A 14,283-nucleotide genomic window follows, 5' to 3' on the forward strand; every position below is an offset into this window, starting at 1 on the left:
GCTGTGAGTCACTGCTGTCCTCTTTAGCTGCAGCTCTCTATAGAATAATCCCCCTACGCCACTGTATCACTCAATATGCCTCATTAAAGAGTAGAAAGCACAGGAATGGCATTTTGATGAATTCAATGTGACCTTTCCACAATGTTAACAATCTTTCGCGTGTTTCCCCATTTTTACCCCTTTTAGTATTGGTATCTAATGAGCGGCTGTCGCTTTGTGGTCAGTCATTTTGGGCCTGTCCTTCTCTCCATGATTAAGAACTACCTGACTGCTGAACAGAAGCCCATCAGAAAGGTCAGAAACAAATGATGAGAAGGGCTTTCGGGTGTTGTGAATCATTCCAGAAAGGAAGCAATACGAATGCTGCAGAAACATGCGTTATTTTTATTAACCATTTTGATACAGCAAATACACCAAAGCCGTAGACAGGATCTAAATTTTGATACAACACTGTAGAAATCCACCTAGCTACAGGAAAAATGTAGGCTAGCTCTGTGATACATTTATTAGTACAGAAAGCCTAATAAATGAACTAATTAAATAATTTTCTAGGAAACTAAGGCTTTCTACCATTTTCTCCCTCAAAAAACAGATTATCCTTTCCGACAAAAAAAGGCTTACTGCCCTGTCTTTCTCACACCTGAAGAAGGCTCCGTGACTGAAACGTTGTGTTTTCTTTCTTCTCTTTTCAGCATGGAATAAACCTATTACTTTTTCTGAATCAAATAATGTAAATTTGTATAAATGGCTTTATTTCACTGCAAAAATTCACTGGAACAAAATTTAAAATAATATGAAGTGTGTGAAGGGAAGAACATTAGATTGTACTGAGGCATTCCTATAATTCCCTAGAACATGATTCATTGCTATTAGATTGTTCTTTGTTGCTAATTTTCATCCATTATCTTAAAGGATCTTCTCCACTTTTTCATCTGTCTCTGATAAATCTCCAATGTTCCAGCCTGCTGCGGCCAGGGCTCCTGTAGAAAATGAACTCCTATAATGATGTCTTCTTAGAACTAATGGCATTTATCTCATGATCTTGGGGAATACGCATCTGTAAACCTGATTGGTTCAGAAGGGAAGGCAGCTTTAGAATGGGTCATGGTCCACAATGGGCTCCGTCTCGGCTACATTTTCATTCATCCATCCATCCATCCATTTTCTAACTGTTTTATCCAATACGGGATCGCGGAGGAGCCAGAGCTTAACCTGGCAAGCAACAGGCGCAAGGCAGGATACATCCTGGATGGGACACCAGTCCATCATAGGCCACGCACAGACACACCACGGCTAGTTTTCCAGAAGCCAACCAGCACGTCTTTGGAGTGCGGGAGAAAACCCACACTATCACGGGGAATACTTACAAAACGCCACACAGAGAGCACCCCAGGAATTGAACCCAGAGCCCCAGCGCTGCAAGGCAGCTAGGCTAACCGGTGTGCCATCATCCCACTCTCTTTTTTACTCACTTTAAAGTTTATTTCGTATGCCACACATGTCACAACGCAAAGACATTTCAGTGTCTAAAAGTATCCCCTAAGCTGCAAAAAAACTAGAGGGAATCCAACACAATGAACACCTATGAAACACTGTCACTGTAGGAATATCTGTCAGAGAGTTGGGCCCACCATTTTATGGGATAGCCTTCATAATACCTGTGCATTGCCAGGCATGTATGGTGCAATCAGAATACCATCAGCCTTTAAGGTCTACAAACTCCGGTCTATGTCTGCAAACAGTATATAGATGGTTGCACTTTTACTCTGAACATGCAGTTCCATTTTTGAAACCTGGCACCCTTGCAAATTTCAAATGTCGCAACCATTTGGAAACACCGCAAGGACTGGACCTCACTGAGGAACTGACTGCTGATCCACGGGGAATTTCACATAGTCGCATTCCTTCGTCTTCAGCAGAGTGACCCCCCGCCCCTCCAATAAGGCCAACAGAGGAGTCAATGGGGAGAAGCACAGTCGCCCACAGGCTTTTCAGAGTCGAGCGATAAACTAACACGGCTGAAGGGCCCCTCCTCTGAAGCGCAAGGCAGCGGTGAAGAGGCAGTAGTACTGAAGGGGAGATCGAGGCACACCTGAGTCGGCAGTTTGATGGGATTCTAGCCCCCCCAAAAAAGACCAATGACGTTCTTACTATTTTAACTTGGCTGCTCACGTCCGCCTTTTAAGGCATGACTGAGCTAAAAATGAAAAAGTAGGCCAAGGAAACAGATGGTTAAAGGTTAGGCTTTTGGATTCCGGGCACATCACAAAAACAGTACAAAGAAGACTGATGTGCTAAACATTACAATAATGAGACAAGGCACTTGCAGATGCCCCAGAAAGTGTCCTTTATGATGGCATGTATCACGCACCTTCTAAGAACAGGAACCCAGCACCCAGCTCTCTATATCAATTAGCCAGCTTTAGTGTGAGTGTGTGAGTGTGGGCAGCATGATGCCGCAGTGGTTAGCACTATCTGGGTTCAATTCCTGGGGTGCTATCTGTGTGGAGTTTGCATGTTCTCCTTGTATTCTTATAGCTTTCCTCCAGGCACTCCGTCCCCCCCCACAGTCCAAAGACATAGTGGTAGGTTAACTGGCTTTTGGGAAAAATGACCCTGGTGTGAGCGTGTGCATGTTTGTGTCCAAGTGTCTGCCTTGTGATGGACTGGCATATTATCCGGTGTGTATCCTGCCTTGGCGCCCATTACTTTCCGGGATATGCTCCTGCTTCCTCACAAACCTGAATGGGATAAAGAGGTTATAAAATAGATGGCTGGATAGTATGAGTGTCCTTAGAGATGAGTACCTTGATATTGTAATGGCTGAACATTTGTGAAAGCACCTTTGGATACCAGTTAAAGACATTATTAAACATTCGCTAATGCAAAATAATCTAATGGTCCCAAAATAAGATGCATTAATATGTACATCCATTGGGTGAAATATCTAAATAGCACTGATACCTACTGCTCACAGTCAAATGATTTTGATACAAATCAACAAAACATCAGGTTGTGATCTGAACTGGGCTTTTCACAGAATTGCTCTTCAGGAAAACAATGTCAGGTATAATTCAGATATTTTCCCCACCGACGTTTTACTTGTGGGAAATAACAATTGATTTTTCTCTTCAATTAATAACTTTATAGCTTTCATGTTCACAACCTGGAGGTAAAATCCACTTCAGACATGGTCACTGGTCTAGATATGCACTTGGGCCAGGTAAACGTTCACAAAATCTCCTGTTCTTCCAGTAAAAACACCACAGTAAGCTACAAGAATTACAGAGGTACAAAACTCCACAGTCATTTCTATACCTTGTGCGAGTCAATTAATTTTCATTGACCACTTGAGGACATTCATATCATTACAATATGAGAAGAAAATGTTTTTTCCCCCAACTCCCAGGGAGCTAGATATTGACCCAAGCTGACATTTAATTTATAATGCACTGTGAATAAAACTTGGGGTCTCCCATTTGATAGTCTTCCATAACGCTTATTGACAGTAGACCTCTTGCTGATCTTTTCACCTGCCTGCCCCACTGATGACTTCACTTTTAACCATCTGAAAAAATGGAACAAAGAAATAGCATGGAGGTGACATCAGTCCCAAGATCATTATTTCCAGTGTTATTAATCAATAAAAAAAATCTCCTTCCTACCCCCATCGCTTTTGAGCTATGTGCACATTTTTAAGAAACAAATGCATATCCATGAGTTTTTAACTCTAAAGCAGACTCTTCATCATTCACTCTAGGTAGCTACAGTATAACTCTTTAGCCTGTGCTGCTGTGAATCCGAGACATTACACCCACTCTGTGATATTCTGTTCATCCTGAGCCTTGTACAAAAACCAGATAAGTTTGTAAAATATAAAATGGTAGACAAATATCCTGCTGATGCTAATAATACCATAAATTGTAGCATATGAAATTAACACAAAATTCCTTTCATCCTAACAAAGGAGATAATTTAAAAACAAAAACATAAGCCACATTCACGAATTCCTCCACACTTCACCTTCTACACACAGAGTTAGAAACCCAACAGGACTTAATGTTGCAGTTTGCATGTATTCTCCTGGGCACACTTCAGCTGAAAAAAAACCAGCCTCTTTCAATTTCTCACAGCACTGCAAATTTGAAAAACATGAATGCAGTCACCCACACAACGTATTATGTCAGTCAAGAGTTAGCCTTGCTACTTTCAACAAAACTGCTATTAGGTTCCTTACTCCCTATATACAGTTAATATAATAACTTTAGTTACATAAGTTCAGGAACAGAGTTGGGTACAATTAGTTTTAAAAAGAGAAGCAAGAGGGATTACTATTTTTTAAACTGATATGAAAATAAAAATAATTTAAGAGATGATGGGGTACTCTGCTTATACATTATACATGTATTACATAAAAGTAGTCGACAAAAAATGGAAATACTGATGTAAAATCAATTAAAAGGCATTGGACCACCATGTGTGACCAGTGCAGCCTGTCTGCACTATGACACAAAGGCTACCAGCATCAGGAATTCGACAGGAGGTCAATCAAATCAGGCTTGTTGATTGAGGTTCTGAATTCTGTCCCAGGTGACTTTCCAGAATTACCCATAAATGCTTGATTGTCTTCAGATCTGGTGACTGAGAAGATCATGACATGTGGTTAACATCAGTGTCATGCTCATCAAACCACTGGACAACCACATGTGTTCATTGGCATCCTGGAAGACACCCCTCCTGGCAGAAAAGAAACACTGCAGCGTGAGGTGAAGATGATCACTCAGTACCATTAATTAGAAATTGACATTGACTTCTGAGGGATTGAGAGCACCCAAACTATGTCAGAAAAATGCATCCTACAACATTACAGAAACCACCAGAACCCTTCAGTGTTAGAACCTCTGCACCACTGCCAAGTATGATAAATGTTTTTTTTTCTGAAGGAGATCCATGTAATTTAAAAAGTGCAACCTGATTGTTGTATCCCACTCTCTGGAGTTCTTGGTGGACTGCTTCTGCTGAAACTGGCTGCTGGCACCCAGTGTTGAAATTTGCAGTTAGTTGTGCTACAGTTCAAATCAAGGTGCAGATACCATAGTCCACACACTTTCATCCACTGCTGCCCTAAGCTGTGGATGTCCTTCCCTCGGACATCAATGTCGACATCACCTTAGGCGCTGCTACATGTCCTCAAATTGACATCACCGAAGCTCCAGCCAAACACACCCCAATAGCCACCACTCCTTCAAAGTCTCTGAGCTCTCCTCTTGCCATCATGCTGGCCAGAATTAGAGACAACCAGGTTTGTCCAGCATTTTATACATGACACTAAACTCCCTGGGATATTTACTTAACACTGGAGTCACGCCTGAATGCAAGCCCTTGCTTTCAATAAACTCGGTGTCCCTCCTTTTACTAGACGCTTCCATTTTTTGACCAACTGACTACTTTTCCAAATTAACCCCCCCCCAACTTGCAATTCATCCATTACAAAAGCAATTTGAAACTGGAATGTTTTAATTTTTGTACTGTTATTCTGATATCTGTCAACTTATTTGATTTTTTATAGTAATTTATATATTTTTAGTTTTGAGGTCAGACTCATCTAAATGACACTAATGTATGTTTACACAGTTTAAATCTGTGGTGAAAGTACACTCGAATGAGTGCAACTCATTTTGGGATGCCATGAGGAATTCACCATGCACTGTAATCCATCCTTTTCTCCTGCTGTAATTTCTTCATTGTGGACAGTCCTACATGATAGGCAACTTTTCCATGGCTAGTAACATGCTACCGTTCACCAAAATAATTTCTGGTTTTGGCAAATTCAGTAAAATATAACTTTTACAAAACTGATTAAGAAAAACATTAGACAGTGGTCTCGATTAAGAAACGACGTACAACGGATACCTGGTGCAGCAGCATGGAAACTGCATGGTTCTCCATGAGAATTTTAAGAACTACAGGAAACTCTGGATGCTAATAAAATCACAAAACTGACATTTCAAGCCAAAAAAATGACATGAACATCTGGTGATGTTTAAAATTAATATGCCTTAGCCACACCTTTTAAAAAAACATTTGAACAATTCATATTTCTAATCACTTTCCATACTCCCATGACACTTTAGATAAAGAGGGGCGTCCTGTTCTCGGTGTTAAATCCACTTCCACATACATGCCATTTGTGTCTTCTGGTTCTGTGAAGTACAGGAATTCAGGAAGACATGTGGAGTCCCTGTTTTAAGGAAAGGAAAGCCCCGGGAGATTAATCCTAATTCTGCCCTTAGTGCTGCTCTGCCTGTTGCACACAGCATCTCGGGGAATCTTGTCACAGTCAGCTAGTGACACGACTCGTGCTCCAGCTTGTGACCCCGAGATCTTTGAGCTCAACCTTCCTGTGAGTGAGCGCTTTAACTCGGCAGCCTCCGAATTACGTGTCCAGTAATTCCTGACCAGAAAATGTTACTTATAAGCAAAGATATTTAAATTGAGACGCTGATCCGCCTCAGTAAAGCATGAAGCGATGTGGCATTTTAAATATTGCCTATTAAAAACTCCTTGACTTAGAACCATTATTGAGGTATCATCATACACTGCATTTACTGTATATGAATTTAAAGGCACACATATTTACAGTATTCGCTTTTTAAATAAAAAAATAATTGTCTTAAGATGTCATCCCATGGATCATTCTTGTGTAAAATCTAGCTTCGAGCTCCCTCAGTTTTAAGAGCGGTCACACCATTAAACAAGGTGTTGCATCTCATTTAGTTTATTATTGTAAAATCTGGAAGGATATTAGTAAATGAGGCAAAGGGGTGCAAGACACCAGTGACAAAATCACATACCTTCTCTCCCACTATAAAAGGACATACTGTAAGAACAGAAGAACAGTAACAAATGAGAGAAGGCCTTTTCGTCCGTCTAGCCTGTTTGGTAGCTAGTAGCTAACTGATTCAAGGATCTCATCCAGACATTTCTTTAATGAAACCAACATACTGTATCAGCTTCAATCACACTGCTGGGTGGCTTGTTCATGCTCCCACTAGCTTTTGTGTAAAGCAGTGACTCTTATTCTTGCTTTTAAATGCACTTCCACAAAGGCTGAAAGGCCTCCACTCATTTTCAGCCTGGATAGCACATTTGGATTTTACAAGCTAAATGATACCTATACTGTACAAGCTTTTCCATGGAAGTTTAAAAGCGTGTACCGTAGGCCGAGAAGCAAGTCTTTGGTATTTAAATTACAGTTCAAAAATACACATGCAAAAAAGGTTTCTTCGGCCCTGCCTAAACCCTAGTTTAACCAGCACAGCAAAACAGAATCATGAACTGAACTTTCTTGCAGACAGTTGTAGTGACAGTGCATGCTGCACAAATCAGGTCTCCAGCAGATAGTTTCCCTAGCTGCCAGATTGGATTACTCTCTCGCCCTGATAATTTATTGTGCTTTCAACCAATGCAATAATTCAGGAGCCCTCCTCCCACGCTACATGCTGACAGTCTTAACCTTTCACCCCCCAACCTTCTGATGAGGCTGAAGTGCCCGGTCAATGTTGAATGTCTACAAGGTTAACAACTTTCACTTAGGAGGACATTTTAACCCCTCATCTGTCAGGCAGCCAGCAGGTCCTCAAATCATTCTGTCACCAGAAAGCCCAGCTGTGTAGTACAAATTCCACAACATAGTCTTGCAAACGTCAGCTTTTTTACAAATTTCCCTCAAACCTTCAAAAAAAAATTACCGAACATGCCAACATTACATAAACAGAAAAAAACAAAGTATACGTCAACTTTTCTCAATGAATATGAAACAAGTTCAGAATCAGAGGCAATTATTTCTAGAATTAATTTAAAGTTGTTGTTTTTTTTCTAGCAAACAAGGAATACAGTGGTTAAAGCTGGGTTAAAACCTAGCTCGTTTTTGAACGGGTCCCATCAGCTGCAGCTGTTGCTATGAAACTCAAATAAGGCGTGCGGCTTGTGAGCACTGTGACAGAACCGCACGCACACCAACGGAAACGAGTCAGAGACCCAAAGCCATGTGTTTGTTGTTTTTATTTTGGTGATCAGCACTGCGGGCTCGTTCTTACCTTCCACCCGGCCGAGCTGTTGCTGTCGCCTTTATCCTTAAAGTACGGGACACACCTGACCATCCAGTCGTAGATCTGGGACAAGGTGAGCCTCTTGTCCGGCGTGCTCTCTATGGCTTTGGTTATCAGGTCTGCGTACGACAGGTTGCCCCAGGCGTTCCGGCGTGAGGAGGACTTCCTCGGCTGCTGGGACCCCAGGCCGCCGCTGGAGCCGCTTCCAGCCGTGCCCGGGGACTGGGACGAGAGCGGGGACCCTGCGTTCTCCTGGCCAGTCGCCGCTGCACCTATCGCGTCCACTAAGAGGGCGCTTGGACTGTTTTGGTCTTCCCTTGTCGTGCTGGTGTTGCTCAGGGTGCCATTGGCATTGATGGTCATAGAATTGGCAGTGTCGTCCTCATCGTCCTCTTCCTCCGGGATAATGTCCGTGTCAGTGGCTTCGGGCTTCTCCACATTGGACTGCAGGTCAGGTCGGGGTAAAGGCCAGGTGCAGGACCTTGGCCTCTTCTGTGGCTCGAAATCAGGGTCTATCTCAACGTCCAGCGGGGAAAGAGGGTCAGAGGGAGGTGCTTCTGCCATCTTTTCTTGCTCTCTCGTTAGTCCCTGCCACAAAACGATCACTCAACAAATCACCACAGGATGCCTGTCAAAGTCGCATTCCATGAATGCGTTTCACATATTAGAAGTTGCGTTCACGGGGAAAGTAAACGTAAATTTAAAGCCTAACAAAATGCAAGTTCTAAATAAAAAAAACTCGGTTGTGAATAATAAAAAGAGGCGATTTGTTTTAAAAAATGCAAATTGGATAAAGCAAAATATTTTTTTTCCCAGTAAGTTTCTTCCAGCTTGAGGCGTTCTTCATCACCATACCCACATCCAATGTTAAATCCCATATGTTTAGTGTGGTGTAATTGCAGTACGGCTGCAAACCACAGGTATATCCCAGGATGATCTCGAGTTATTCCGCTAGTTATTCGCTGTGCAATTTAATATTTACAGGCCAGACACTGTAGTTCTCTGGATCCAATGAGTACTACGGCGTATACCACCAAAGAGTCAGTCCTCGTAGTAAAGCAAAGAAGGATCCAACGTCGTACCAATGCGATTTAACTACAAATCGTCTCCGCACCTCAGCACCGTACAGAAAACAAATATGTAATGTACATTTAAAAAATAAATTACAATTGCGTCTGTCTTTGCTGGTCCGTATTTATTCAAAGATCCATTCTTCAGGCTCCAGGTAGACTGCAACGCTGAAAATCGCTTTGGGAAAAAATAACAGTAAAAAACCCAAGATTACTGCCAGCACATTCCTATTCCTCCTACCGCTGCCATCTTGACAATTTCCCCTTCACTCAAGTCCTTTTTAATAACTAGACAGGAGAAGGACACCCGCTTCCCTGACAGTTTTGCATTTAAAAAACGAATCTAAAAAAAAAATGCAAACATCTCCTCTTCTCGCATTTCGGAGGACGTCAACCACAGCTTCATACACAGATGCGAATTCACAGTGGCAGTACACTGCACCCCCTACCACTTACGTACATCATTATCCTACTCCACATTCCGTCTCCTGACAGCCTGCTGCAAAATCTAACTTATACAGCACAGATAGTGAGACTCAGCCTAACCCCAGCACTAAAAAGACCTGCCCCCTGGATTCCACGGAAGGCATCGCCTTTTAAAGAGACAAGGTGCCAAATGTACAGTACGGGCTGATTACAGAACAAGTTGGGACATGCGCAGATTCTCCACATGCTTCGGTGGTCGCTTGTCTTTCACGGTCAAGTCAACGTGTCACAAGGATTGTTATTTCTTTTTAGATTTTCCAGGCAAGCCTGTAGTTAAGTCTTATGCGTGAATGTCAAAGGAAACAGTTTCAATGCGGGATGTTTCGTGGATGTGACGTTATTTTCATAATGCAGTCATACATGAACATATTTTAGAGACATATAAAATGCTTCCACTTTTTAAGAGTTTTGCTTATTGAGAGGAAAACAAAGAAATCCAATTTGTTTTTGGTGTTTAGGGTGTAGGATCACTAAACATTGTCAATATTGCATTTTTTTGTGTCTGTCTCTATTTCTGTGCATTTAGATTGTTTAAATAACTAATTCTGAATGTACAAGTGCAATGTTGAAAATGTAGTTGCTGTGGCACAGTTCCTTACCAAGACAGATACACTTACAGGAAAGCAAAGTGGAAGTGTGGTTAGGGCTCTAGATCGGATGGTTAAGTCGTGGGTTCAAATCATGGATTGTAATAACCTTGAGCGCATTCAGATTGCTGCAGCCCATGCTCTGCTCTACAAATGTGTCTTCAGGTGAAAAAATGAAAGTTAAGTAAATGTAAAATTTGTCAAAAGCAAATGAGATTTTGTTCGATATACGCATCACAGTGATGGGCCGTGCAAACCAAGCTCACCTCTCACCACATTCTTGACAGATTCAAGTATAGATTCAGATTTCTAATCCTATAAATAATGTAGGTCTGAAGAGGCAACACGCCAGTTAGTTGCAAGTAGGGAAAAAGAAAAGGTAAATTAATTAAAAAATTAAAGTCTTTAACCTAGTCAAGGCAGGGCACTCAACTAAATAAAGAAAATCAACAATCACAGATACCAGACAGTGTAACCATTGCAGTACAATGGGAGTTTATCAGAAAAGGGATCAGATAAGTATGTATGCCTAGATTATTTTGTCAAACTTTGATCAAAGCTAGTTGCATATTGTGTTAAATAATGTCAGAATAAAATGAACCGTGGGTAGTGTCTAAGTCTGGCACAGATTAAATCTGCATGTGTTTAAATTGCATACATGTTCTCATTTTGCCACTTCTGTTTGCTTTTCTGCCTGTCCCTAACAATGCTCCCTTCACCTTCTTCTTGTCTGAGCCTCTTATGATAGTGTCAAATGTGAACTCTGAAATATCGAGTTTTTGCCTGCGGCCTGTGTGCTACTCCACACAGCTGTCGTATAAGAGGTGAGATGCTTGATGAGATGCATTGAGGTTGCATGTTCCCAGGCATCAAGAAAAAAACGCCCACCTTGCAAATAAATGTTTCCCCTTAACAAAAGCCATTCCAGACTGGCTTGCATAGCAATCTTGAGTTATCGATCAGCAATATATAGACTGTACATCATGCTACCGGAGATCAATGCTGAAGCTATCTGCAGTCCATGTGATAAATGTGTCGGTGTAAGACCACACTGAAGAAAAAGAAAGATTTACAGATACATTGGGAATGGATTTCTAAGCATCAAATGCATTGTGACCTGAAGAAATACATACATAGATAACGTAGCATTAGAGAAAAACACAAGGACCAGGGTTTAAAACCCAATTGTCACAGAAATAGTACCACATAAATACAAATACATGTCAAGACAACAATAATAACTTTCATCAACACTTATTAGATGATAATCGTGGATCAAATGAGGGAAGGTCAAATGAACACAAAGACTGAAGAGTAATTAACGGAGCCCAAATCTGGAAAAACAATGTTTGTTCTGGAAACATCGGCAGCTCTGGCAAATGGTGAGCAAGGTTCTTAGTCCACAGTGCCACTGTTTGTGTCATGCAAGGCAGCAGCTGGACTGCACATGGTCTGCAGAGCTGCAGCCTATTAGTGGCACAGTTTGGCCTTTTGTGTTTCACTGCTCGGCCATGGGCTGGCTTTTCCCCGGATAATACCCTCACGGAACAGGTGCTGGGTAGCCTTGACCCGTCCCTGAGAAAGCATGCCATTTTCAGGAATCCTTCACACAGATCACACAGGGATTGCTGAAAATGGCCACACAGTGGGTTTACTGAACTTCTCTTCGTAGAAGAAGGCAAAAACAAAAGTAGAACCACTTTAGCTTTTCAAAATAAGCGGTTTAGAGCAGTCTTCTTCTGTAAAGACATGTGCTGTTGAAGACGAAAAGCCTACTCCTTTAAGACTGCAAACAGCGCTTGCCCTTCGAGTTTCCCTTGTGGTTGTCAATCCTCGTCATTGCAGACAGGACACGCCCCCTTCAAGCTTGTTTGACTTCCTCAAACACATGACGTCATTCTATTTCTAATCAAAGAGCCCAGAGCGAGATCCTCCGCGACCGAGAGTTGGCTGGCTTGACAGTCCAATCGTGTCAGTGACGCTGTCTCCGTCCCTGCCCCCCCACCTGGTCTGAAACACACCACTGCAACGCTTTTGTTTTTCGTTCGCTCGAAGAGAGAGAAGTTGCTTTCTGTGAAGTGTGAAGCGGATGTGTGCTCGAGTTTTGTGCAACGGAATGCGCCGCTGAATCCTCCAGATAAATTACCGAGGCGTGGGGTTTTGATTTATGGATGCAGACATAGCAGAACCTCAGAAAGTTACTTTATCGCTATACATTATTTAAATTGTTCCGCTTGCATGGTTATAATGACTTGAATGCGTACTGTATCGACTGCACTAAAACAGCTGTCAGTCATGATAATAATGCTAGTAGTAATAAACCCTTATTCGGTATGGATGTCAGACAAAGAGCCCAAAGCACTCGTGTATATTTATTTAAATTTGCATATTTTATATTTCGAGCCCACGTTACCCGTAGACACGTGCTAGTTAATGTTGTTAGGCGACTCAACAGAAGGTGAGGGAAAAGGGAAAAGATGGTGTTTCTAGTCCATACTCGGCATCGGTCCTTCCTGTTCGTACGGGGAATCGAGTTAAATAGTAAGAAGAAAACGTTCTTTATAATCTCCAGAATTATTTTTTTACACCAGTGTCTTTCTCACTGCCGAAAAAAAAACATTGGCCGCGTTATCCGTTAACAGTTCTAGACTATTTTTGTCGATCGACCTTAGTTCTTTGCGTGATTAATTTATGAACGATTTGTTTAAAGTTTGCACGAGTGCTTAACACATACAACTAATAATACCAACAACGTTACGAAATCCATCAAGGAAACAGGGTTTTCATTACCTGGGACATCAGTTTAGGTGCAAAAGAAAAATTTGAAAGGTGACAGAAGTATTCTCTGTCCGTGTGTAATTAAAGTGCTTTAACTTGTCTTCGGAGTAAATGGCTTTGTCTCCCCATGCCCCCTCAGACAGATATTAAATTTCAAGCTACAGTTCTCGTAGTGATATAACAAATCAACCATGAGGAGAAAGGAGCTTTTCGAGACATGTCGGGGATGAAGTGGTAGAGAAGAACAGATCAGGAGAAGGTGATTTGTCCCTTTGAGTGCAGTGACATGCATCATTATGAACTGGAATATGGACCATTCCTGCAGGGCACTACCTAGAGACCCTTATAATAGTAATATAATTGCTTACACTTTCTGGACACTCTACTCAAAGTGCTCTACAGGTAATGGGGACTCCCCTCCACTACCACCAATGTGCAGCATCCACCTGGATGATGCGACCGCAGCCATAGTGCGCCAGAACGCTCACCACACATCAGTTATCAGTGGGGAGGAAAACAGAGTAATGAAGCTAATTCATAGCTGGGGATTATTAGAGGGCCATGATGGATAAAGTCCAATGGGAAATTTGGCCAGGAGGCCACTCTTCCAAACTGAGAAGGCAGGCAAGCAGACATTTTGTCACAGATGCCACTGTGCTGCCAACAGTGACCTTGAAAGATCTGACTGGGATGGTATCCACTGCTTATACAGTATATCAACAACATCTTGGTCTCAACAGCAAGCTGGCCTATATAGATGTGTGGCAAGTAATAAGCCTTTACTGAAAAAGACTCGTCTTAAATCTAGAATGAAGCAAACAGCAGATTCATGGCAGAATGGGGTGGCAAGGTGGTGAAGTGGTTAACATTGCTGCCTCACAGTGCTGGGGCCCTGGGCTCATGTCCAGCCCTGGTGTACTACAGTATCTGTGTGGAGTTTGTCTGTTCTTCCCGTATTCATGGGGGTTTTCTCCAGATGCTCTGGTTTCCTCCCACTGTCTAAAGACATACTGGTAGCGTGACTGTCGCGGTTCTGCACTGGCTCATGCCCTCCGCCGCTCCACCCCGCCCGTTTCATCCCGCAACACCTGGAACGCGAACCCGGGTCTCTGGCGTAACGCAACAGGGAACCAGCTGCCTGAGCTAAAGGAGACTTCCCTCAGCCCAGGCGGCTGAGGTCCCTGCTACGCACAGGGAAGGCGATGACGTCACCATGTCCGAACTAGCTCCGCTACAGTAGGTTGATTGCCT

General features: G+C 42.4%; 1 protein-coding gene across 1 annotated transcript in view; it reads right to left on the reverse strand.

The window, feature by feature from the left end:
• Positions 1 to 9,715, reverse strand: part of foxo3b (forkhead box O3b) — an 80,543-nt gene extending 70,828 nt beyond the window's left edge. Inside the window, exon 1 of the mRNA XM_006625966.3 lies at positions 8,100 to 9,715. Coding sequence (XP_006626029.2) covers positions 8,100 to 8,675 — 576 coding nt within the window. The 5' untranslated portion in view covers positions 8,676 to 9,715. The remainder of the gene's footprint in view (positions 1 to 8,099) is intronic.
• Between the last annotated feature and the right edge of the window lie 4,568 nt (positions 9,716 to 14,283).

The sequence above is a fragment of the Lepisosteus oculatus genome, chromosome 2 (genome assembly GCF_040954835.1).
Source record: "Lepisosteus oculatus isolate fLepOcu1 chromosome 2, fLepOcu1.hap2, whole genome shotgun sequence".
NCBI lineage: Eukaryota > Metazoa > Chordata > Actinopteri > Semionotiformes > Lepisosteidae > Lepisosteus > Lepisosteus oculatus.